The sequence below is a fragment of the Lycorma delicatula genome, chromosome 1 (genome assembly GCF_047948215.1).
Source record: "Lycorma delicatula isolate Av1 chromosome 1, ASM4794821v1, whole genome shotgun sequence".
NCBI classification, from domain to species: domain Eukaryota; kingdom Metazoa; phylum Arthropoda; class Insecta; order Hemiptera; family Fulgoridae; genus Lycorma; species Lycorma delicatula.
Window position 1 is genome coordinate 44,200,670 of NC_134455.1, and position 27,474 is coordinate 44,228,143.

Here is a 27,474-nt window from a genome sequence, read left to right on the forward strand (position 1 = left end):
CCTGGTCAGGCAGGGATATTTCATATGCCACGAAATTTGATTTCCATACTCCCACGTATAGCTTCACAGCTTCTGTGGTGAATTAATTCATATAGTAAAAAAGATATATATATATATATATATATATATATATGATAAAAAAACTTTGATGGTTCTTAAATGTAGAGAAATCTTCAAAAAGAAATATAAAACCTATAAAACTCACTAAGTATTGCTCAACCTTAGAACCTCTTTCATTCTTTTTCCTATTTAGCTCCAAGAATTACCATTCAGGTATTACTTCAGAGAATTCCTGAGATGTGTGGGTCATTGAAAACCAACCACACAAGAACACCGGTATCCATGATCTAGTATTCAAATCTGTATAAAAGTAACTGTAGTAATCCGTATAAAAGTATTAGGACTTGAATGCTGGAACTCTTGACTTACAAATCAGCTGATTTGGGAAGACGCTTTCACCACCAGACCAACCTGGCGGGTTAAACAATCTTAGAACCTAGAGCAATAAAATAGTACTCACAATTTATCTGACCCCACTCTTTGAAAAGAGGTGATATCTACATGTAACAGACCTGCATGAAATGCTTAAGATTAGGACTTAAACAAGTCGTCATTGGACTTATAACTGAAATTGAATGAGTATCATAGATATTGTGAAAAGAAGGGCTGTGCCATGAGATAGAAGAGGGTAAAAATAAAAAAATAAAGAAAAGGAATGAGCCTGTTAAGGTTATATACTAAAAGATTGGCGGGATAAAATTTAATGAGTAGGATATTATGTCAGAAGTACATTTTTTTTCTGCATTAGGCATAGGCAAGCAGTTCAAATATATTACCTTCAAAGACAAAATTCACTCTTTTGCAATTACTAGCATAACAGTGTTTCTTCCATGAAAGAAAACTTTGAAGGAAATATATGTCAGGTACTAGAATAGCTAACATTACCTTAATTTTCAAAGAATCATTCCTTGATAAAGTAAAAAGAAAAATGTGCATATTATTATCAATAATAAAAAAAATAAAAATATCACTAACTGCTTATTTTTAAAAGTAATAAAATAATAAGTAAATTAAAAAAAAATAATACCAATAATAAAAAAAAATAAAAATCTCACTTACTGCTTTTTTTTAAAAAAATGTCCACATTAGTACTTTTGCGGTGCATGCTGCTTCCATCAGATGTATAAAAAAAAATTAAAAAAGAAGGATGTTACTAAGAAGGATGTTATAATCAAGGGATTATAAACAGTGATTATTAATATTATTAGAATATAGTAAAAAAATCAAACTATGCTAGGTAGATCACCTAAAATACAACAAACATACATTAAATTAAAAACACAGTTTCTTGAAAAAAATATGTATGATAAAGAGGAATGATATTTATATTAAAATTGAGCAAGTAAAATTTGGATGTGATGAGTAGATTCAGCAAAAAGTAGAATTCATATAAATCATTCAGTAGATAGCAGCACATATTATTATCCTTCAAACTGCCATTAACAACATGACTAAAAAGGAGTAACATCTTTGTTTTTAAATAAAAAAATTTTTTAAAGCTTTTAATACATATGAAGAAGTGGTGCGCAATGCAAAAGCACTAATACTGAAGAATTAAAAAAAAAATAAACACTAAGTGATATCTTTATTTTAGTTATTATTGATAATAATCATTATCCATTATTAGGATGCTAAACTAAAAATAATATATATATATATATATATATATATATATATATATATATATATATATGGGATATATTTAAATAAAAACACCAGCTACATTAGATATTTAATTTAAATTTCATCACATGTAAGGAGTAGAATTTATGAATAGGATATCTACCAAAATTAGAAGAGGTACAGTAATTTATTTACCTAACATGTAAAGGCTAATATTATAAATCAGTGGCTTACTTGTATTACTGAGCTGATATTTGCTGTCAAACTGTAATAAATGTACTAATTTATCGAGTAGAGGTTATACTACTCACTAAATGATGTTGAATTTAATTAATAGATTTATAGATTATAGTGTCAAATTTGTGGTACTTCCTCTCACTCTTAGTGATAAAATAATACTGAGAACTGTAATTGAGTTTCACTAAATGAATAGATGAACCCACATTAGGGTGATGTAAAATCCTTTAATAAGTAATCCAAATCTATGAAAAATTTAGTTTATACTTATTTTTCCTTTTTTAATTTTGTGACTGAAAAAAGTATTGATTTTAGAATAAATGTAAACTTTTTTTAATTAATTAGTTGGTCCTTTTTAATCAGATTTGAAAGTATACTTTTATAATGCAGAATTCAAATTCCTATTAGGATCAAGTAAATTAATTTTTAAGACTTATACTTCAGATTTTTTAAAGCAGATGCATCCTATAGCTCAAATCCCAATTATTGTTTGAGGTCACAAAATTTATGACTTCAGACTCCAAATGACACAATTAATTAAAAAAAAAAAAAAAAATTAAACAAAATAGCTCCATACTATAATTGATTACAGTATTGTGTATTTAGCAGTATTATTGAACACAATATTTATTATTTATTTATAACATAAAAAGGAATGTGTTCTTTAAAATAATGTTTTTATTTATAATGAATTTGCTCTGTTAAATATAAATTAAATATTTATTATTTTTTTTTAATATTGTGTAGTTTACCAATTATTAAATAATATGGGTGGATAAAGTGACAAATGAAGAGGTGTTGCGGCAAATTGATGAAGAAAGAAGTATTTGGAAAAATATAGCTAAACGAAAAGACAGACTTACGGGCCACATCTTAAGGCATCCTGCAATACTTGCTTTAATATTGGAGGGCAGGTAGATGGGAAAAATTGTGCAGGAAGGTAACATTTGGAATATGTAAAAAAAAATTGTTGGGGATGTAGAATGTAAGGGGTATACCTTGATGCCAAATGGTTTCGACGACACGCGGCACTTAGTAACCTTGTGGTGGCCCTGAAAAGAGCCGTTTTTTGCGTTAGCTCTGAGAAGAACTGATGTGTCTGGAAGTTGGTCTCCGGTGAAGTCGGGGGGTTGCGGCTCGTCCATTGAAGTCAGACCGAGCTTTACCTCAGCGGCAGTTGGGTTCCCACTACAGCGTGGCAGTGGTGGCCCCCAGAGCCTCACAGTTTCGGGTCGGCGTCGGTCGTCCTTCGCCAGCGCGGCCGAGGCGGTTCTCCCCGAGTGATCCCACCCTGGGACGGCTACTGCTGCTGAGTCCGCCACCAGGGCGATTGAAGCCCAGCGAGCTGGAGTGGGAAGTTAGCGTCTGCGTCCAGCGGCTCCCTCAGCGGGCCGGCCAGGCCTGCTGCTCCGGCAGGGATGTTGGCATCGGCCTGGAGGTCCCAAGTTGAGCAGGCCAGGGAAGTTCTTCTGTCTTCTTCCATCATCTTCTTCTTGGTCTTCTCCAGATGGTGGTCGACGATGAATTGAAAATTCACTCTCGTGCACGCTCTTTTATTGGAGCCTGAGAATGGTTGGGCCGCAGCGCCGCTATGGTGGGAGAACTGCGCGGCAGTAGTGATGCTTGTGTCAGCGTGTAAGTATACTGTGCGCCAGCTCACATCTGAGATGCTACTGTATTCGTCCGCCGATATTAAATTAGGCATATATGTGGTAACAACCTAAATGAAACTAGCGAGATAGGGAATACTGGAGAGTTACATTAAGCCAGTCAAATACAAAAAAAAAGTTTACCAATTAATAACATAAATTAATTACAAATGATACAATGAACTCATTCATTATATATCACTTTTTCACTCAGTTGTACATGTGTACAACTGATGTACACAATGTAAATAATTTGTAGCCAATCAAATTATTTAAATTCATTACTACGAATATATATATAATTTTTTTTTGGGGGGGGGAATTATAATCGCCTAGACATGATGTATTTGTTTTAAAAAACTAAATGTTAAAAATTCTCAATTAAAAACAAAAACATCTTTCAAATATATCTTAAAATGAAAAATTAAGATAATAAAATTACCATCTGCTTTACAGCAAATGGCTTAAATAGCTTAAACACAGTAACTTAAATATTTGAATATAAACAGATATCCCTAAGAAATAGTAAAAAAAAGATAACTTCATATCATTATCCCCTAAAATTGTTCGTATGCTAGCCCCTAGATTAAACAGATACAATCCACAAGGATGTTGTGCACTGTTACTTGGCAGTCACAGCAAGCAAAAGAGGTGCACCTGTTTGCATCAACAAACATCATGAATGAACCTAGTGTGCTCTATTCATAAATGATAGATAATAACCTTCTCTCGATGGTTATTTCTACATGAAGAGCTCCACGGTGATGTAATGTTCTTCATTAGGCAAAGTTTATTGTTCATAGTAGCATCCCATTCACTTTGACAGTTGTCATGAAGGTTCCTTCTTCAGGAAACAGACAAGATCATTAGAAATGAGGCTGTAAACAAGCCTCTTTTGTCACAGTATCTGCGGGCTCATTGTCTGAAATTCCTATATGGCTGGAGATCCAGCAGAAGCTCACTGTTGTATTACATCTGGTCATTTGCGAAATAGCATATGTCATATACAACAGGGTGTCTGGAGTAGAAACATGTCTTCCTAGGAAATTTTATGTGTTAAATACCATAACCTTACATTTCTAATGGCATGAGGTATAATCACTCTCACATATGGTAGAGCCATAAAAAAGGAAACAAACCATCCTAGTGTCAGACTTACTGAGAAAAGTAAGGAATGTGTTTCCTTACTTTTCGCTTGTTTTCTTTGCCAAGTTGAATATTCTTTTGTTCATTAGTATCTTATTCCCACTGAAATACAGTTGATAAACAATTTTGCAAGTCAGACCTTCAGTCTGCTTAACACAGGGATTGGCTGTATAGTTAATGGCAATACTCTCACTTTGCATACAACAAAGCTGTCGGAAAAACTGGACAAAGAGTTATAAGTAACAAATTGATATATTCCCTTCTGTTTGAGAAACAATACCTCTAATCAGCAAAATAAATTAATAGCTATCAATTAATAAAATATTATATAAATAAAATTGGTTATAGGAAGGATTGAGCCTATTTTTCCCTATAAAATCATGTATCTGCCACTCTCAAGACCAAATTACTTCTCAGTGAACTAAAATTAAAATAAATAATATGAGTGTATTATAAACACTTACTTTTGTTTTTGTTTTTGGATTCAAGGTCACATTTTTTAACTAATTTGATGATTTTATTACAATAGTATCTCATTTTGGTGATGAATGGTTTGACGAGAATTATACTTTATTTTTTTAATTTAATTTGAATTTTATTTTTAAGTTAAAAAGCTTAAATGTGTTTAGGCATTTTTAGTCAGAGGTAGAAAATAAAAAACTTGATTTTTTTTGCTCTTTTCATCATCTTCATTTTGCTTGATTTCTTCAGACTGGATTAACCAATTTTTTATGAAATTTTGTAAGATGGCTTCTGAATATGGATCATTAATGCCATTTAATCTTGATTGCAATTGATTAATGATATGGGGAGATATGGTCACTGAGGTTCCCCTTATTTCAGAATTTTAATGAAAGAATAGAATAATTTTTTACACAGTTCATTATGTACATATTTACACACCTTAATGTTCCATTTAATTTATTCATAAGCAGTAATTTGACAAGGATGAAACCTTCAGAAGCCAGAACAGCAAAGCTATCCATCTGCTACAACTCTTGGCTGATAGACTATTTGTTATCTATTGTATTAAAAAATATTTACTTAAAACTGGAAAATAGATGGATGGATAAACAATTTTTTCAGAAAACCATGCTGAAGCTCTGTCAATATAATATGCTACTTAAAGAAAATTTATAAAACCTTTTCCCCATTATTTTTTCATATACTTCAGTAAATACGATTACTAAAAACATTGCCAGATAATTACAATCTCTCTTAAAGAGGGGAATAATATTGGAAATCTATAGTCAATAGGGGAATACTTCAATGTTGAAAGACTTGTTAATTATATATACTCATACAGGAGTGATGATAGCACTTGCCACCTATTAAAAAAGTAGATGCAGGAATTTCATCAATATCCACAAAATATACTCTTTATATTCAAAATACAAGTTTTAATGTTTTGAGTATAAACTGATAAAAATTCATTCATTGAATCAATATTATTACTTGTCTGAAATACTTAATCAGAATTTATTAAATTTCTTGGCTAAAAAACTAGGGGTAATATAACAAATGAAAAGCCCTTTTTGTTTTGTTGAACAGATTACTCTATTCAGTTTTACTTATAAACCCGCTTTCACTTTTAATTACCATTCACATAGTTTTCATTCACTTATTGCTTTAATGATATAGTAAATGAACATGGAATAATTTTTTTTGCATTATGACTAACTAACATATGTATAAATTCATTTGTAAATTTTCAAACAGTTCTGAAATTAAACAAACAAATTAAATTTTACCTTTCAATTATGGAACTGGGTTTGTTAATTTCTTTGGTTTTCCATGAGTGTTTCTTTTCCTGTTTAAATAGTGTGTTTTTTTACTAAGGTGCCTTAGCGAAAATATTAACAAAATTGTACAATTTTTCATTAAAGTTAGCCGTAACAATAAGGTTTTCAAATGTATAGTCGAATCTTTATCGGTTACTTTTTCAAAATAATAAAAGTAATCTTTACTGTAAGTACTGAAAACATGAAGTTACTGCCTTATCCAAACAAGAAACAGAAAATAAACACAATTCTAATAATGAATAAGTAAAAATTTTAAATTATCATGTAAACAATACCAGGAGATTGATACTTGAATGATTTATGTTTTCAAATGTAAAAATGCTATTAACAACAGAACAGATATTAATGGTTTAAGAGTGTATAAGCTAATATAATTTAATACATTTTATCTGATTTAAATGGAATGATAAACGATTGATGTATAGGATTAGATTTTATTGTGTAAAAGAATTACTATTTAGGTACATGTATATATTTTATTATTACTTATCCGATTTCCAGTTTGGCTAAATAATAAGAAAAGTCCATTATTGTTTAACGTATGATTAAGTAGGTTATGTTTTTCAACTGTACTTGAGATATCTTCAAATTTGGAGCGAAACATCATTTTATAATTTTTTTGTTTATTTTTGTATAATAATATTATAAAATGGTCATGTTAGCTAGAATTATAAAATAAAATATTTGTTATATATAGATGTGTGTGTTTTTTGTTGTTGCCATATGCTCTACTTACTATACTTACTATCGGCGAGCGTGACGCTAGCCGCTATATGTCAGCGGATCTTGCAGTCCACTACGCGTCTGCACGTTCCTCCCCATCAAGCCAGCCGACCGCGCAACTCTCCCGCTACAGAGTACTGCAGCCTCACCATTCTCAGGCGCCTACAAAGTGATAAAGACTCTCTTGCGGACCAGTACCAGGAGCGGACTAACAAGGTCGAGTACTGCTCAGGAAGAACCGCCTCGATTGCGCCGGCGGTAGACGACCGACGCCTACTGGACACTGCGATGCTCTGGGGGCAACACTATAGAGGATGCTGAAGTGGGAACCCAACCACCGCTGAGCGAAAGCTCGGTCCAATTCCAATGGACGAGCTGCAACTCCCCGACTACCAGCCGTCGGGCCGAGTAAACTTCGTTTCTAAACCCAACACCTATTCTCAGGGCTGCCAAAACGTTTTAAAGTGCCACTTGTCGAAGCCATTCGGCGACAGTGTACACATATTTTATATCACACACACCAATTAATATATTACTTAATTACAACTAACCAGCCGGGCTAGTCTAGTGGTTAAAGTCGTCATCATTAAATCAGCTACGTCGGGCCTGGCAAGCCGGTGGCGGTGATTATAGTTTATTAATCTATACATACTTAGTTCCGGTAGTTGCTGGAACTGGTTAAAGAAAACAACAAACTTAATTACAACTAAAAGAAAATTCTTCAAAAATTTATTGTTATACACATATATAGGCTTAGATAATTAAACAAAGAATTTTTTTTATTTTTATCTTTTTATTAGAGAATCTTCGGTAATTAAAATTTTTCTTCTCTTTCCTAGAGTCCTAGAAGACTAAAATTACGATAGGTCTCTGGTTTCCAGGATCACTATGAAATTCTCCAGCCGTAGCCAACTGGGAGTTTTCCAATCTGCACAGTCGAAGATCTTGCATAGAAAGAGTGTTCCTCTGGAACGAAGATAAAAATTCCGAATTAATAACAATTTAAATTAATGTTAAATTAAAAAAATTTCTTTTTAGTTAAATTAAAATTTAAACTTAAGGAAAATAAAGTAATATATTTAATATTTAATTACACGATTGCAGACTTCAGTAACTAAGTCACAAACATTCTCATTATTCTGTAGCTGTCTTAATATTATTGTCCTGTTAATTGTGTGCTATTTACAAGTCTGCATGTTTCGACCCGGTAAAAAGAAAAAGAAACATAAATAAGCTAACATTAAACCTCTTTTCAGAACCTGATTTGCCTCTTTATTTTTCCAAAATAAATTTTTTTGGTAGTCAATTAGTTTAATTTTTAATATCACCTTTTTTTACTCGTGCAAAAAAAATATAATTTTTATTAAATACTAAATATATATATTTTTTTAGTGTTTCACAAATTTTAATTCAACATTTCATTCGTTCTTAAATATCACAATAAGAACATTCAAACACAAACATTTGTAAATAATTAAAAGGAATTTAATACGATTTTATATCCTCTTAAAGATCATTAATCTGAATGAACACACTAAATGTTCGTTCATCATCACCATCTGTTCTCGGGGTATTGCAGAATTTAAATGAACTGCACAAGAGAAAATGTATAGTTTCTGGAATTAGATTTAGAACTATTTTTCATGTTTTGGTAAGAAAATCATTGATAATGTTTGTTTGTATGTAAGTTTCAGAAACGGATAAACATATATGTATTCTATAATTTAGTGCTAATTTTAACTGGACTGTTTTTTAAATGAATTAACATCTCTGAAATTACTTTCAAAAGAATAACCTTCTCTGCTGAGAAGGAATTAAAATTATAATATGCTTCGAATACATATCATCTTCCAAACAATTAATTTATATACTTTTTTTAATTCCTTAATGGAATTTTGGGTAAAACATATGATTATAAGATTTTTATACTTTCTTCCTAATTTAAATAGAGTGTATTAACAGCTTACAATGTTCAATGCCTCATTAATTTGGAGAAGTAAGATTCATCGGTTCGCTTATCGCTTTTAGGAAAAAAAATTGTGAATAAGTTTTGTTACCTTATATGAAAGAGTTGTTAGTTCAATTACCTCCATAATATGAATATAAATAAATGTTTTTATTTTGAATAATGACGGAAATCTGAACTTAGATCCAAAAGTTGAATCAAGTAAAAATTTTAAATGTGTAAGACATTTGTGTAAAGTATAATTTGAGATCCCCAAAAATTAAATCCGTTAGTAAGCGAACATTGCAGTGAAAACTACATGTAAATTATTTACAGTGTACATTATTAATGTACATGGGAGTAGCGTGATTAATAACAATAATGATTACATTAAAGAAACAAAGAAATATTTTAGTCTGCAGTTATTAAAATACAGAATGGTAAAACTTTTTTTTTGACATAGATCATGGAATAATGAAGTGCTGAGTATTCAAGGCTGAGAAAACTGCTTGCACGAGTACTCCCGAGTGAATGGTGAATTTTCGTGTATAATGCGTTGTTGAGTCTAGTGTTGGTGGTTTTTTGGTAGGTGAAGTGTTCGAGAAAATTTGTACGAGTGCGGAACATTTTCTATTGGGTTATTTTTTTTAGAAATAACGTTTTTTCGTTTTTGTTGAGATTAGTACGGTCCGCCAGTTTAGGCGGGTGATTTATTGGCGGGAATCGGCAGTCAGTTGCTCGTTTAGGTTAGCCAGCTGTTCAGTTTTCCACAAATTTGACTTAGAAAATAATCGAGTTCGCTCACCGCTAGAATTTAGCAAAAATTGTTCTAAGTGTTGACTGTGAGTTATAAGAGGAAACCTTCCTTTTCCTTTAACTCCTTTTCCTTACATTTCCTATCCGTTTACGTTTGGATCTTGACCGATCTTAACCCTCCCAACCTTTTACCCCCCCCAAATATATTACTGTATTTCAGGGTTTATACATTTTAACGGCCCCAGACCCTACTGACACCCCCAAAAATAGGCGAGTGGGGTGTCAAACTGCAGGAGTTTTAGTGCTGAAGCCGTTTTTCAAGATCAGAGAGTTAGTTGGAAGCTCTGTTACCGGGAAAATGGTTAAAAGAAGCCGGAGTATGCAATAGCAGGCGCTTCAGCACGCATGCAGCTCCAGGGGCTCGACTACAAATGTGTTGACTAAGGCTGCAACAACAGAGGAGAAGAGGAAGGAGAGGAGAAAGAGAAGTCGCTCTGCAAAAAAAGTACTAGTTGATCTATTGATGGAGAAGAGGCTGGAGGGTACCCCGCAGGGAGAGCTTTATAGATATGTAAAAGAGCTCCTTTGGAGCCTTAACCAGGTACGCTGAGAAGAGCCGTACGGCCACGAGCTAAAAGAGCTGGCCGGAGATATGGAAAGAATGGTGAAGACCTTGCGAGGGTTCGTAGAGTCTAACCCGTTCGAGAGCAGACCAGTGGGGAAGGAGGTGGCATGCCAGAGAAGGAACTATGCCAGTTGGAGGAAGGAGTTAAAAATGAAGACTTTGGTGGTATCCAAGTGAAGCAGAGAATAGTTTAAGAAGACCGTAGAGATCAAGGATTCAGTTTTTCTTGAAAGGGAGAAAGATTTAGCGGTCGTTTTTGACCTCGCTAAAATTAGAAGTAGATTCTCGGAGTCAATTTTTAAGGCGGTTCCAAGAATTAAGGACCTTGCAATGAAGAGTCTGTTGAAGATGGGCCAACTGCTTGCTTGCATTGAGAGGGCCACAATTCTCTAAGGGGAAGACGTGGAAGACTTCGAGAAAAGGGTGTCACCCTGGTGATTGATTTGTCGATCGTGGAGAAGAATATCCTCCATTTGAGGAAAGGAGTGGCACAGATATTTCTGCAGGCAAAGCATGATGTGGTCTTTCGCGTGGAGGAAGGTAACTTGTTCCGCGTTACTAGAAAACTTCTGGAGTACGCGGGGAAATAAACTATAGAACGACCGGAATCTGTGTTGATAGGGTGGTGAAGGCCAAATCTAAGAGGGAGAGATCGGTCAGCAGAGTACTAACTAGCTGAGAAGGCTAAGATGTTAATAGTGAAGGCAACCGATATACAAGGAAAAAAGAGCTTTGTGGATCTCCTTAAAGAGGTTAAGGAAGGAGTAGTTAAGGGGGAACAAGAAATTCTCTGGGTACTCAAATGTCAAGAAGATATTCATATAAGAGTCAAGAATTAGGTTGAAGGGCCAGAAAACTAATGAGAAAATTGCAGGAGGGGGTTGTCAGAGTGAGGGTTGCCCTGCGTAAAAGAGAGCGAATACAGAGAATTAATATAAAAGATATAGACGCTTTTACAACACATCAAGACTGGTTGCCATGAAAGAGTTGTTTGTAGAAGATGTGTTGTAGAGGGCCATTACGAACGTAGTGGACAACATGCTACAAATTAAAGATAACACAGGTTACTGTAGGTAGGAGTAGACGCTCCCATGACCTCCTGTGGGCTATTACCAGGGAGGTTGCGGGAGACGTTATGGTGGTTGCTGAGTCAAATTGGGATGTGGTTTCGGAGGCTGGCTGGACCAGGGATACTGGAGATACTGCAATGATAATGGTGGTGAGGCTGGGTCTGGTTATTACCCGACAGGGCCGGGCTGATGGCTTTGTGTGGGTTTGCATTGGGGAAGTGGTGCTTATTAGTTGCTATGTCTTCCCCAACAGTGGCATGGATCGCTACCATAAGTTTCTGAATGACTTAGCGGCGGCTTTGAGGGTACACACAGACACAGTAATTGTGCTTGGAGACTTTAATGCTAAGAGCTCGGAGTTAGGGGATGGGATTCTAAATGAGTGTGAGCGGCTACTGTCTGAGTTGATGGTGTCGTTGAGTATGGTGTGCCACAATGAGTCGGAGGTACCTACCTTTTCAAGAGGGTCAACGGAATCCGTCCTCTACCTGGAGTTCGTTACGGACGTGACGGCGGGCGCTGGGCGATGGCCGGTTCTAAAGGAGGAGACTCTCAGCGACCACCGATATATTGAGGTGGTCGTTGGGCATAGAGAGATGCGTCAAGAAAGACGAACTGACCCATAGATGTTTGGGCTCTCGGAATTTCAGCGGTTACAGACGGCGTTTATAGAGTCATTGGAGCAGGTACGACAAGAGAATAAGGAGGAGGTTGATATCGACGAAGTCATCCAGGATGCTGGCCGTTCGGCTCTGAAGAGAAGAGAGGTGCGGTTGCGTTCAATGCAGGTATATAGGTGCGGAGAATTCTGCACCTTATTGGTGCAGGTATATTCTGCGGAGAATTTGCGTTCGAAAAAGGCGCATCCTCACGAGATTAGAAAGACGAGAGATCACAGGTGACAGAAAGAGCCATGGCAGAATGGAAAGATTCTGCAAGGAGCCTTCGAAGAGCCATTAACACAGCTAAGTGAAAGAAATGGAGGGAGATCTGTACCCAACTGGAGGAGAACCCCTGGGGGATAGCATACAAATTGGTAACAAAGAGGCTGGAAAGGTCACTCCCCAGGCTTCCTGAGATGCAACTCCGGGAAATAATGCTCATCCTGTTTCCGAGAGATGAGATGCCGAGATGAAGGAAGTTGGGGGCCACAGAGATACCGTATGTCACTTCGGAGAAGCTGTGGTACGCAATCTCTCGACTCCAACCTACAAAGAGCCCAGGGGTGGATGGAGTGCCTGCGGAGGCGATGAGGGCATTGGTGGAGGTCTTCCCGACCACTTTTTTGAAAGTATTTAATGAATTCCTGTTTAAGGAGAGATTCCCAACACCACGGAAGATGGCGAGAGTCGTTTTCCTCCTTAAAGGAGATAGCGGCCTAATAAGTTACAGACCGGTTTGCCTAATTGATAGTCGGGGGAAGCTTTTCGAACTTATTTTGGCAAACAGGCTGCAGGAGGATTGAGAGAGAACTGAAGGGTTCTCGGACAAGTAATATGGTTTCCCGAAAGGAAGAAGCCCAATGGATGCTGTTAAAAAAATGACAGAGGTAGTGGAGGCGGCGGCCAAGGTTTCTAGGAACGTGAGGAAGATTCCCCTATTGGTTTTCCTGGATGTCGCTACGTGCGTTCAATGCGGTAAGGTTGAAAGTCATATTTCGGTAGTTGGAGGAGCGAGGCATTTCTCCTTACTTGTTGAGGATGATGCAGTTGTGAAAGGAACTTGGGTATCACGTTTGAGGAGGGGATGGAGGTCGTCGTGTCCATGCAATGTGGAATGCCGCAGGGGTCAATCTTAGGGTCCATCTTGTGGGATGTGATGTACGACGATCTCCTTCGGTAGGAATGGTCGCCGGAAATACAATTAGTGGCATACGCCGATGATTTGGCAGTAGTGGTGACAGCGGCAAAGAAGCTGGGGAAGGTGGAAGGTGGTGGGGATCGCTACGAGGACCATTGAGAAGATCAAGTCATGGCTTCAAACGCAAGGCCTACAACTATCAGCTAAGAAAACTGAAGTTGTAGTAATGACGGAGAGGCGGCTTATACCCTCTTTTTGCTGTCCAAGTGGATCGAGAAATGATGGTCCCAAAGGAAGCGACAAAATACTTGGTAGTGTGGCTCCATAGGTCAAGGGGTTTCTCACTTCACGTGCAGCAGGTAGCCATGAAGGCGGAAAGGATGTCCTCGGTATTGCTGAGGCTTATAGCCAATGCATTCTGCGCTTGGATGTCCTAGGCATTCAAGTGCAGAATGCTGGCGTCTAACGTTGTATCGATGATATTGTGTGCGACACCGGTATGTTGGGAAGCCCGAGTAAGTGGGAAGAAATGCCCGAAAACCGAATGGCACATATAGGAGACTGGCGATAAGGGTGGCGCAGCTCTATCGGATGGTATCATTGGGTACCTCGCTGGTGGTGACCGGTATGCCGCCATTGGACCTGCTGGCCAAAGAGGGAAGAGGTAGAGCTAAAAATAGTAGAGAGGAGGTGGGGGGGCCTCATGCTTGCTGACTGGCGGAGTGTGAAGGAGGGGCACTGGACCTACACCTTGATCTCGGAGGTGGCTGCCTGGGTCAAAGACTGCATGGGGAGGTGGACTTCTGGAAGGGCAGTGGTTGTCGGGCCATGGGTCGTTCGGGGTCTACCTCTGTAGGATCGGAAAAAGGCGCACAGAACTATGCCAGTATTCTGATGACGTGGATACGGTGAAGTAATCTTCTTTGTGTGCCCCAGATGAAGGCAGGAGATGTCACTTAGCGATTTCAACTCGCCGGGGGAAGTCATGAGGTTGATGCGCTCTTCAAGTGAGAGATGGACTGTGTGTTTTCGGTGGTTTAAAAGGGTGCTATAGCAGAAACTAATGTAGGAGGACCGTGAGGAGAACACGGAAGGTCGGTTGACGGTGGTGATGGCGCCAGCTTTCGAGAGCGAGTGGCGGGGGTGACTCGGCATTGTCGTCACCAATGATTCACCCGGGACGCGTTCCTGTTGTCTGAGGCCGGAATAGCTGTAATGTAAATTCTGATCTGTATATATTGTTCATTGTAAATAGTGTCTGAATGTGTTATGTAAATATTGGTGTGAATGAGAAGCGTGCCTGTGAAGCGGGTGGTGTGGATGTTATGCCTTTATGTCAATTCCAACACCACCCTGCGGGAGGGAGTTGGATTTTAGTGGGTCCCACCGCATAGGCGGTGAACCCCACACACTCAGTATGTGCGGGCTGCTGGGCGTTTGGTTTAGTCAAATTTTCTCACTTCCTACGGAAAAAAAGACCATGGAATAAAGTCAGAAGACGAAAAAATAAATCAACGAATGAATTAGATATTGACATTGAAGTAAAAATAAACCAATTAAATCTTATAAAACATGTAGACAGTGAAAAAAAAAAGAAATGATAAATTTTAAAACAAAGCCGCCTTTGAGCAAAGAGTTTTGCTCCGACAGTAACATCATTTGAAGTCCAAGAATTGATTAGGGGGATTGAAATTAAAGTATACTTCTGTTTAAAATTATGAACTAACTTTAACATTTGTAACTCCTTCCATCAGGTAGTTTGTGACATAGATCTTAATTCTTAAATTAGTTATGGTTTTGATAAAAAAAAAACATTATGAGTGGCCAGAAGGTGATCTTTTATCATATTAACTTCAACTGTTATAACCCACCCACCGGCTTGGTCTAGTAGTGAATGCGTCTTCCCAAATCAGCTGATTTGAGAGTTGAGAGTTCCAGCGTTCAAATCCTAGTAAAGTCAGTTATTTTTACACGGATTTAAATACTAGATCGTGGATACCGGTTGTCTTTGGTGGTTGGGTTTCAATTAACCACACATCTCAGGAATTGTGGACCTGAGACTGCACAAGATTACACGTCATTTACACTCATACATATCATCCTCATTCATCCTCTGAAGTATTATCTGAAAGGTAATTACCGAAGGCTAAAAAGGAAAAAGAAAAAAAAAATTGAACTGTTATATGAAGAGCTACTAAAAATAACTCGAGAAACTAAGAGTGGATAAAAAAATAATTTTAAGAGTAATGAAAATATACATACATATATAGCGTCAAATATTAGTGAAAAAGTCATAAAATTAAGTATGAAGTAATATAATATCTACTCTGCACTTACTGGCTCACCTCTGATGAGGTAGCACCTGAAAGAATCTTGTTTAGATGGCTAATGTCTATTATATTTTCCAGATTAAGCCTTAAAAATGTTTAAAGCCGATCAAACTATTACAATGGATCTCTTAAATGAGAAAATAGATTGCTGTTAGCCATAAAAAGAATACTAAATTTATTGGAAGAGATTTACAAATGACATCAGAAATGGTAAAGATTAGTGTCCCTCAATAAGATTAGCAATATTTACTGATTTAAAGCGATTTCTGCTCATAGCTTTTTTTAGCCTCCGGGACCACATATTGCCCTCGGTCTATATCATATTGCCAAATTAAACATATTACAATTTGTCATTATAATTTTAGATTTTAATAACGGTATCAAATCTTGGAGTTGTGGATATCTCAGCCTTAATATAAAGTTCTGTACGAGGGCCGAGGAAAATTTGTTTTTAACCTAATTTTCTTTCGATTTTAGTGTTAAAATTGATCAAGATTTATTCTGATAATTACCTTAATTCATAATAACCTTAATTATTACTGTATTCGATTTTTGATTGTGAGATGATGTTGAAAAGAATATAGTGGGTGTAGTGTGCCTAGGCGAGTTTTATTCCAACAAAAGAAATAATTTTCAGTCAATCATTCTGACCGATAACCTATTTTCCATAACTCCAACATAACAAAACTGAAGTAGAAATTTGTGTCCAAGTTTCCTGTTTTCTCTAAAGTTTTGTTAAAACACTTCTTTTGTAATTGCATTTTTATTTGACGAACGCCCGTGCTTGGTAAAATATTAAAAAGTCAATTACGAATTAAAAAACATAATTAAAGAAAAAGAGATAAATATTAAAAATTATAAAAACATGACTGCCCAAAAAACACTGCTGCCAAACATTGTTCTTTAATATAGGATAATTAAAGAGCATGCGGATGACAATTTTGTATATGGTATTTGTATGTAGTATAATTTTTTTAATTTATTTAAACATACTCGTACACATTTATCTTTACTAATGTATAAAGAGGAACAGGGTTTTGTTATGTTCGGGATAAACAAAAAAAAACTACCCATTCTATCACTACTAAATTTTTCCCCATGTTTCTTGGCATAACTAACATGGTTATTGGATATACTTCATCTCGAAAAAAGTCTAAAAATATATATATATATATATAATGCAGTAACGGAATTTTTCCGGTTAAAGCATAAATTTTAATGAATTGTGAAGTGTGAGTGTCTGTTACTGTGTGAGCTTGGTTTGAACTGATTGATTATGAGTATCTAAAAATCAATTTCTAGATCTTTCAGTTTCATTCCGAGTTTAAAGGATTAAAATTTATTTTTGAAATTGTTTGGAAACCCTTTTATTTTTTTAATTTGTCGGTAACAAATGAAGAAATCAATTTGATTTTTGATGAGTGTAATCTTCATGTCAGTAAACCAATTTATAGGTTTTTGAAATTCGACCTTTAAAGGGTATGAAGAAAGGTAAAAAAATGTTTGAACAATGACTGTAAATTTTCCAATGCCGATTACGGTAAACAAGATATTCAGTAGATCTGAGTTTGAAAAGACTCTTTTGATAAATATTTAAAACCCATTTTCGGGTTTTTTTTAACTCCGATTTTTTAAGCGATGCGAAGGTGTACGGCGCTGTGGTTCAACCACCATATTGTCATCTATTTTTAAATTCTCACCCACCTTGGGCTATTCTGGTAACTCTCCACCCCTGCAGTTTCTAAGCTTGAGCTTTTACATGTAGACCTCAAAACCCCTCAACGCTGTATCATGTAGCACTCACCGGGCAACGATGTCCATCCACTCAGCCTTCCTCGAACTACCTCCAGCCTCTTCGAGGATCGTTAGATCCTCGAAGTTTACATTTAAATGAACTGTATGAAGTTTACATTTACATGAACGCTAACTAACGACCTCTTCGAGGTCGTTAGTTAGCGTTCATAGCCATCCACAGTGGCTTATTCCGTTCTACTGAGGTCAAGATGACCAACTCCTCGGCCTTCGTTGGACCACCTCTAGCTTCTTTTGAGCTGGCCAACGCTCGTTCCTTGCCGCGATATCATTCTAGTCCCGCTCACAATCATTATCTTCCACTGATCTCATAGAAGATACGGGCCGGCTTACCCTGCGCGGAGTTCCACGGGCATTGTCAAAGAGCTCGACCCTACCGGGCCCCACCCTTATAACCCAGTGGGCTGTTCGCAGCCACTGCCACCGATTACTGTATGTGTGACTGGTTACACCTGTTTCCGGTTACTTAACTGATATACATGAAATAAAAAGATTGATCGCTACGGGAAACGCAAGAAACCATATAGCGCGGGGGGAAGTTGCGACGGGGAGCTAGTATACTAGTATATATAGAGTCTACGATACTTCCAGTAACGTAAGAATTCCAACGCGAGATCATAATCTAAATTGGTTCATCTGTTGAACTGTTATGCTGGACCATACATCCATACATACATACATACATACATACATACACCCTAAATACATTACATTATTTTTTGGGCAGTCGTGTATTTAAAGAGATCTTAATGAAAAAGTAATTTGATACTCATTTATTCAGTATCATTCTATTAATCCTATTTTAAATTTCTGATGTGATTTATACATGTATTACTATGAATTAAACAAGTTACGGTTCATCCTGTAAAATTAAAATTCTTCTTTAAACTTACCAGCAAGCCCACAATCATATAAAAGACTATAAAATGCAGGCTCATTCACTAATTAAAAGAAAGATTACCTAATTTACTTGTTTAAAAACCTTTTCAGTATTTCGAAATTACTTATTAATCGAATAAAACTTACTGCTATACCGTCTTCGGAATTTGTTTTTTTTCTTTGGACTCCTGTGCTTCTGGTCATCAGTGCAGAACCAGCTGTAAAACAGGAATAATCAAAGTAATAATAAAGTATAAATAATCTCTTGCTGCAGCTATTACTACCATGCAAAACATCTATATTTTATGACAAAACAAACTACATTTAATTTCATATAACGGGTAATAAAATTTGGGCAAGTGATCGCAACTAGCCATTAGGCCATATGATAAAATCATATAGTGAGTAGGTTTTACCACTAAACTAGGTCTTCACAAACGTAGATATCTTAAAAGTACTCATACATGTAGAACAACTTTAAATCACAAATGAATCTGTCTTACTTTAGCAAGGAAATTGTTGATATATATTTAGTCAACATTTAGACTGAGTTCTTAACTTTATATAACATTAACTGAAATTGATTCTCCTACGCAAACGTATTATTTATTTGAGGAAAGTAATTCATAATTATGGTATTTACATTCGAAAAACTTACCACATATATTGTATTACTAACATAATTTGTAGTTTGTTTTCTTGAATTACATACGTATACAGAATCTTTGTCATAATAATCAGTGTAGAGGAGACATTATATACAGGTACGAATGGCTATATGAGAATATAGGTTACATTATAAGTAGTGTAATTTTTGGCACTCTGGTGCAACCTTGACCTTTGACTTATGACGTCATGGGTCACGACACTGACCTCTGATGCCATCCTCCTTCCCTCATGTTTTTTGCGGAACTTTTTAGGCGGTTTTCTTGACGGGAAACCTTTGACGGAATTTTTTTGGCGGGATTTTTTTGCGCACGTATCAAGCGGATGTGACCTTGTTTACTAGTTTGAAAGTTATCTAGACGGCGAGGGCAAACTGACTTGTATAAATAGACGCCAAATTTTCACCGGAATTCATACAGACATTTTCCTACGTATTCTACTAACGTAATTTCCGATTTGTTATCTTGATTTACAATCAGTAGTCTACCTACGTAATTTTTTATCTGCCATATTTTCATTTAGGTGAGTTAAACAATATTTAAATATAATTAATTTAATATTTTTGAATTTAAATTGAAATAAACAATATTGATATAGTACTAACACTATTTAAGGAAATTAAAATGATGAATGAATGTTGTAGAATGGGATAAAAAAAGTTGGAAAAAGTAGGAATATATATTATTTTCCAGAATAAAATATCGACCAAAACGTAGCACCGTTTATAAGGGTTTTTCTGTAAAAAATCAACGTAAGTATAATTAATCTCTGTAAATGTGACCTGAAAGAAGTTGGTTGTGATGGATTTTTTTTTGTTATAGTTATTTTTTCTTTCAACAGATTAATCTTATTAAATTGCATATCGATTCAAAGACGCTTTCAATTGTAAAGGAATGGATGAGAGATGTTTGTGAAATTAAAAAAATCTTACTGTAGTGTAATCAGTGGAGCAATCATTTATTTTAATATTTGATGTTTGTATAGAATGAAAGTAGTGTTAATTGTTTACAGATGCAAGCTTGCGCCTTCTTGCTGATAATTTCTAAATATTATGTAGCATGTCAGTATTTTAAATATTATGCTTATTCTATTAGCGACTTCACAGTGCTAATTAAAAGTTTTAGAATGTTAAAATGGAAAATATATATATATATATAGTACGTCCGAATTAGTTTGTTATCCATTTTTTATGGAAAAGTAATTATATTAAGAGAAACGATAGCGCCTTAGTATCAAATCTTTTAGAATAATTTTATTTACCATGGACCGTTTGTGTATATAAAATATAAATATATAAATTATAATTCCACTACCAACCAATGTAATTAATTATTATATTCTAGCGCTTTCGGAAGTTATCACAAAAGACATAACAATTGAGACACTTTTATCGACTAGATGTACAAATATATGATTTATTTTATAGCATGACGATCGATTGTTATATTTATGGAAATTTATTTTATTATTATTTGAATATACATCAAATTAATATGTTAAGTGAATAATTATATACAAGTTTATCAGATAATTCTGAAGATGGAAAAATAACTTCCAAAAGCGCTAGAACATTATAATTAACTACATTGGTTGGTAAGCGGGATTATAATTTATATTAAATCTTTATCTGATGGTGCTAATAAGTTGATCGCAGATTGTCTTTGTACAGATAAGTTTCAAAGTATATATTTCCAGCTGTCAGGTGTCTGGGTATGTGCAGCAGTTAGCCTGTTCATTTCAGAAAATTAAATGAGAACTTTTTTGATGAAGTTTATAGTACTGTGAAGTCTGATGTAGTAGCTATATTAAATATATAAATAAAAGAGATGTTTTTTCTACAGATGTCTCACTCTTTAACAAGAATCGACTCTGTTTATGAACCAACGCGAGATAATGAAATATCAACCTTCATCACGATAGAAAGAAGACAACCTCTTGCACAAGAAATTGATATTGAGTCCCAATTGTGTCCTTCAGGGCTTTAACAAGCATGTTCTACTCAAAGTCTGTATAAACCTGCTTCAAGTTACGGGCATGAATCGCCCGCAAATGAAATCAATTCAACGGACGTATGTTTACAAGATGTGATATTAATGTATTACACGAACTTATGTCTGTTGACTTATGGCAGGAAGCGATGGGAATAACTGTAGGGAAAGCTCTTTCCCATGGATCATTATCGTTGCGGACTATGTTTAAAATTTTAAAAGTTTTACTATCACTAATAGACAAAAAATTGTTTATGTTTTTCTAAGTGTAATACCATTTCTTGAATTGCTTTTCTGCGTACATTACAGATTTGTAAATACAACATTTCTATCACCCTTAGTTTTAAATAAATTACCCTTAAAAAAATTAAGGGAAATGCAGTTAAAATCTGTAAAATTTATAATTTTGCATGACCATACCTGTGTTAGAACGGTTTTGCTGATGATTTTTTTTTATAAATAGCTTCAGGCACATCCCAAATTAATGTCCAACAATTATAGGCTAGGATACTATTATTCCATTTCTTCTTATAGCGACTTGCTTATGAAGCTGTTTAACATTCAATGTTCCGTTAGAAACTGATTTTTCTGTTAACATTTTCATTTATATACTATAGGACTTAATCAGAATAAATGAAACAAGTAATTAAAAATCATTTATTTATTGGTTGTTTCGTTAAAATACAATGTAAAACTTTACTAATAATATGCAATATAAAAGTTCCATTCCTCTAATATCAAACGCAAATCTTCATAATAAATAACTAATGGGAGTTTTATTTTTACAACCTCAGTTTTACTACCAAAATATTTTCCTCTCTTTATTATTTTAATAAACGATAACGGAAATCTTTCTTCAAAACACATATCAAATGTTGCATCGATTGTATTCGACCTCCTGGAACAAAACCGATGATCCACGAATCGCTGCTGCTATCAGAATCAGATTTGTAAGCAGTCTAGTTTGTGTTTCCTCATCTGATTCTATGGCGGATAATAATTTCACTCATCCAAAGACGAACTTATCGTTTCCAAACTCATTGTTTCTTTCTGTTCCAACAATCAGTAATCAGTCTAAAACAAATAACAGAAAAAAAATTAGACAGCTGCTAATAAACCAGTAATGCAGAAATAATGAAGTAAGCGCGAGCTTTTTAACTGAAGTAAATGCATGAAGTTAGTTCATTTCAAAATTTGCGCTTACTTCCACATTTCTCCTCTTTTTTTGTCATATACTCGGATAAGATTTAAAATGAAAACAACTCACCACCAATATACAATCGAGTGATGAACTTTTAGGTTCTCAAACGGATCATTTTTGTCTAACCACTGAACAATTTCAACGCCGCATTCTATGAAAGCCACTGAATCAGCACACTAATGTGGTAAAACCTGACTTCCACCATCGATATAGACTTTGTGAAAAGACGAGCCCAGTTATTAAAGGTGCTTATCAATAAATTGCAATATATTATACTACCATTAAAAAATCTGCAACAGCTGTATAATTCGTTTGCAACTTTTCATGCATCCTTGCAATTTTTATGATCAATTCCGCAGTGTAACAAATTAGAATCGGAAATAACAGTCCAACCGCATTCCTTACCCGAGATGAATCCGTCGTCTTCATATCGATTTAAATTACATTCCTTAAGAATCCTGATCAGAAGTGCGCTTAACCTTTTGCTCAACGCCGCAAACGGGACAAACATTTCTTAAATTTATATTGCTGACTCCTACTAACACCATGAAGTTTTAAGTCAAACTCCAATTTTTCCAATTCCTTCTTAAATGTTTTCAGTCTGCTGTTCAATTCTTCAACAGCGTTTTTCCCCTTAACGTCATCAAACTAAAACAGAAAAATATATAGTCTCGAAATAGTATTACGAAAAAAGAAAAACGTCTTCTATCAAGCAATTAACGATAGAACACTTTTTTCCCACTTTGTACGCTTATGAGCAAAATTAAACTCCTACAAAATGGACATTTTCTTTCGGTTTGGCTATCAATTAATTCTGAATTACAGGAATCGCACAGTAAATGTCCGCACGGACAATACATAATTTTTACCGTTTCATGCAAGCAAATTTTGCAAGTTACTCGTATTTTACTCTCTCTTTCTTTTTCGCTTATCCCTTCTACGGAGATATCCTGCAAATAATCAACCGGGTCTTCATTGTCATTTCTGACAATAAAAATTATCGTCTTCAAAATGTTATTTGTGTACGTGCATACGTTACATTGTCCATCGGCGATAAATGTTTCATTCGGCTGAAAAAAAGGAAAAAATAAAATTTATAAAACTACCTCATCATGTTTTAATAATAAAAGCATTTATTCAAAAACATAATATTTGAAGTACATAATCTGCTTTTAACAGGTAATTTCTTAAAAACAAGACCGTACAACTAAAAGAAACTGGATGACCGCATGGAACAGTCACAAACTAATTTTTTATTTTACAAAACTGAAAAGCGATAGTTTCTTTTCCATGCAACTCTTTTCTACCTTTGGTAGTGGCGATGATAATTTTGTAATGTTTTACATCAACTGCAGGCTTGTTTACAACATCTAATGTGACGCTATGACCCTCTACGAATTCATCGTTCAGACTTTGACCTACAGCTTACTGTATATCTCTCCGACTCGAAAAATTAAATAGGGAAAAAGCAAAAATTACTTACTTTATACTATCGATAAATAAACTTTTATTTATATAGTTTTAAATAAGAAATATTTTCATTTCGATATATACAGCAGTTTTCGATGGTAAACGTGTCGTCATCTTAACTGATAACGAACTCGGACTCTCAACAACGCTCGTTGTTAGTAACGCAGGCCCCACTACTTCAGCAACCTCTATTAGTGCAGTGATTTCTACAGTGCTTCGTTTTTACCGTCGTTTATCAACCTAGCATAGGGATGTTCATTCTCTTCTTCACTTTTATTACTTTCTGACTATCCATTTCCATTTTCGCGGTGTTGCAATTCTGATTGGAATCGGCATCTCCCGCTCAGATGAGCCAGATGCTATATTTCCTTCGTTCTCTTCCAACACCTGGTTCACAGCTGCCTCCAACCTTTCATCATCGGCGGAAAACATTTCTTGAGACATCTGTAAAACAAAAAATAAGCTAACAAACTACAGATTAGAATTTGCATTTAAACTGAACAATAATTAAAATCTTCTTACCTTCGTATCACGATGTTTAAGATAAAGATACAAACCGCAGCACCAAGCCGTTTTTAATTAGAATATTTTTTCAAAACTCGAAGGAAATATTTTATTCTGGAAAAGAAATAATACCAACGTTGGTAGAATAGACAGGAAAATTACGGTATGAATTCCGGTGAAAATTGGGCGCCTATTTATACTAGTTGGTTGATCTCGCCGTCAAGATAACTTTCAAACTAGTAAGCAAGATCACATCCGTCTGACACGTGGGAAAAAAGTTTTCTGCGCGAGCGCATGAAAAAAATTCCCGCCAAACAAGTGATGGACAGGAATATGACGCCAGTGGTCAAGGTTTAAAGCCATCTGAGGTCAAAGATTAAGGTTGCACCAGAGTGCCAAATATTACACTACTATTATAAATGGTGTTTTTTTTACTATTTATGAAATAATTGTTTTTAATGTGCGTGTCTTTTTATGTCGGTTAAATTTTTCTCAACAATAAAATCCTTCTTAACAAGTTTCCTTCCTGGCTCAGTTGGGATTAACCAACTAACAAACAATTTTACAGGATCTAAATTTTGCCATAATTCAATGTAAAAAACGTGTTGAACAAATAGTGATTCGAATGGTCGTTTTTATATCCGTACTTTCGTTCAATTCAATATTTCCGCGTTAAAACATGAGATTTGTTTTGGTAATTTATGTTTTATCTGATGTTAATATGTAAAATTTTTGTGTTGATCATGGCAACATAGGAAGATTCTAATTAAATATAATAAATAAACATCTTTATCGACTTTGTGAAAAAGTTTGCAATCTACTTTTGTGAAACTTAGCAGGTTTTGTGATCCTGTTGGAAAATATCCAAATATTGGGATGCCAACTAAACCTACTGTACAATACAACGATCGTCCCGATTATATTAATATCGTTATGATAAAAAACTATTTAAAACAATTTTACTTTTTCAAATAAAATTTTAATTATATTTCTCATTAATAGTAAGGAAGTTAAGACTTGAATTTCAAATATAAAGAGTAGTGAATTTAATGAAATTCCTGCTAGTATTTAAAAAAACTCATTGACGCTATTATTTCGCTTTTGTAAATTTAATTACTGAATCTTTCAATAGTAATTTCCAGCTTCCTTAAGTCTTCCATTTTTATTTTCCTCCTAACTAAACTTAAATAATTATAAGCCAATTGCGTGATTGTTCATATTTCCTGAAGTATTTAAAAAAATTATGAAAAGCAGACTTTTAAAATTTCTTGAAAGGATATTCAAGAAGTAGAAAAGTTTGTTATTCGACAAATTTTCAGCATGATTTTAAAAAAAGAAATTGTCATCTCAATCAGCCATTTCGCAGTTTTTAGAAAATGGCCGGCATTATGCTTCCTTTGATGTTTTTATTATTAACGAACCATTTAAAAAAATTTTATTTCAGTTTATTTAAAATAAAAAATATTCTTTTATCGAAAAAAATATTATTCTGCAGATAAATTTTTAAATTTCTAAACAATAATAATAATAATACATTTTTTAAATCCCTGAATTTTATAAATCTCTGTTCTACGTGAACATATGCTCAAATAGTTTTCATTAGCGATATCGAAATGTTACTTTAAAAAAAAAAAATTTTTCATCTTCATATATATATATATATACCTTAATGTTATTTCATTGGTTTGTATTTTAAATAATTAACATGGATTCTAAAAATATGTATTTTTTATTTCACAATTAATTCTGTATTTTTTATGGTGTTCTGATCAAGGTTTCCCTTGATCCATTCCAAAGGTGGGAAGTTTATTTTTTCCCGTGGAGTAGCTCATCTACTCACTCCTGCATAATCAATATATATGTACCATGAATAATTGTCGACGAAGCAAATTCTGCTTAAAGTTTATCTTATCAAGAAGCTGAATAAACATTTTTAATATTTCTAGATGGTGTATAAAATTGAAAAAAAGTTGTTGATATACTGAAAAATGTGCTCGAAAGCAAACTGGGAAAGTTATAATAAAAAAAATAATAAAATTCAATAACTCCATTTGTTATTGGTATTGTACATTTTTTAAAGTAAATAAGAAATTAATTAATAAATCATAAATTATTAATATTTTTATTTTATTATTATTTATATTTAAGTTATGATTATCTATTTTAAAGGATAAATAAAGGATTTCAATCTGACTATTACCTCCTAAGACAATCCTGGGCTCATAAATGGAGAATACAAGTTTAGTTACTGTAAAAAAACTACTAATTAAATAAACCCAGAACTAAAGCTCCTGTTTGTACCAAAAGAAAAATTACCTTCGCCTTCCTAATGACCAGTGTTGTCGCCGCCTAACACTTTTAAAAAGACTGCATTTTCACCCGCTGTCACATAATTTAATTAGATTCAGTATAGTCTGACTCAATGACCGATGACAGCGACCTATCACCTATATCAATTCAGGGTCACATGAACACCTTTATGAAGGACTACTCAAAACTAAAGACCGAAATTTAGCTAATAAAATCTCCAATGGAATCTGTAACGATAGTTTTATCAAAGATTCTGTTTTGTTTGTTGTTAATTAGGCTTCCAGGAGTGATATGCAGTATGAAAAGTTTGGTATCCGTAAAAATTCAGAATAATCTTCTTTAAAATATTCTTCAAAAGTTTCAACAAGCAACAGGTCTTTTATATTTTAATGAGATATCTTTAATTTAAATTTTATGTACTCTCATGAAATTTTTTAAATTTAAGAAAGACTGCGTGCAGGTCTTTATTCGAAACACTATTATTCAGCATTTGAAGTCCTTTGATAAATGTCTTTATTTTATTGTCTACTGAAAATCGATTATTTATTTCACCTAGCAAGCTTAAATTTAAGTTGGGAGTCTCTGTTGAGAAGTGAACGTGAAAGGTAGTGTAAAATAGTGGTCCTGCATTAGTGTGTATTACTAGTGCTTGTATGTTGGTGTTCTTCGTTTCCGGCTGCCTGTGTCCATGACCGTGTGACGTTGGCAACATCCCGTTAGGAGGCCTACCCAGGCCCTCAGCCACATACCAAAGCTGTTGTCAACAGCTTAAGTACCTTTGTAATTAAACGGATAAGTTTTAAACCTTTGTTTAAAAACTTCCTAATTTTATTTATTTCTATAAGTAAATATATTAGTGAATACTATTGAACTTTTCA

General features: G+C 34.5%; 1 protein-coding gene across 1 annotated transcript in view; it reads right to left on the reverse strand.

Moving 5' to 3' along the window:
• Positions 1-8,008: 8,008 nt before the first annotated feature.
• Positions 8,009-27,474, reverse strand: part of LOC142318091 (adipokinetic hormone/corazonin-related peptide receptor variant I-like) — a 714,190-nt gene continuing 694,724 nt past the window's right edge. The window contains exons 7-8 of the mRNA XM_075354618.1: positions 18,605-18,675; positions 8,009-8,206 (exon numbers count right to left, since the gene is read on the reverse strand). Coding sequence (XP_075210733.1) covers positions 8,084-8,206; positions 18,605-18,675 — 194 coding nt within the window. The 3' untranslated portion in view covers positions 8,009-8,083. The remainder of the gene's footprint in view (positions 8,207-18,604; positions 18,676-27,474) is intronic.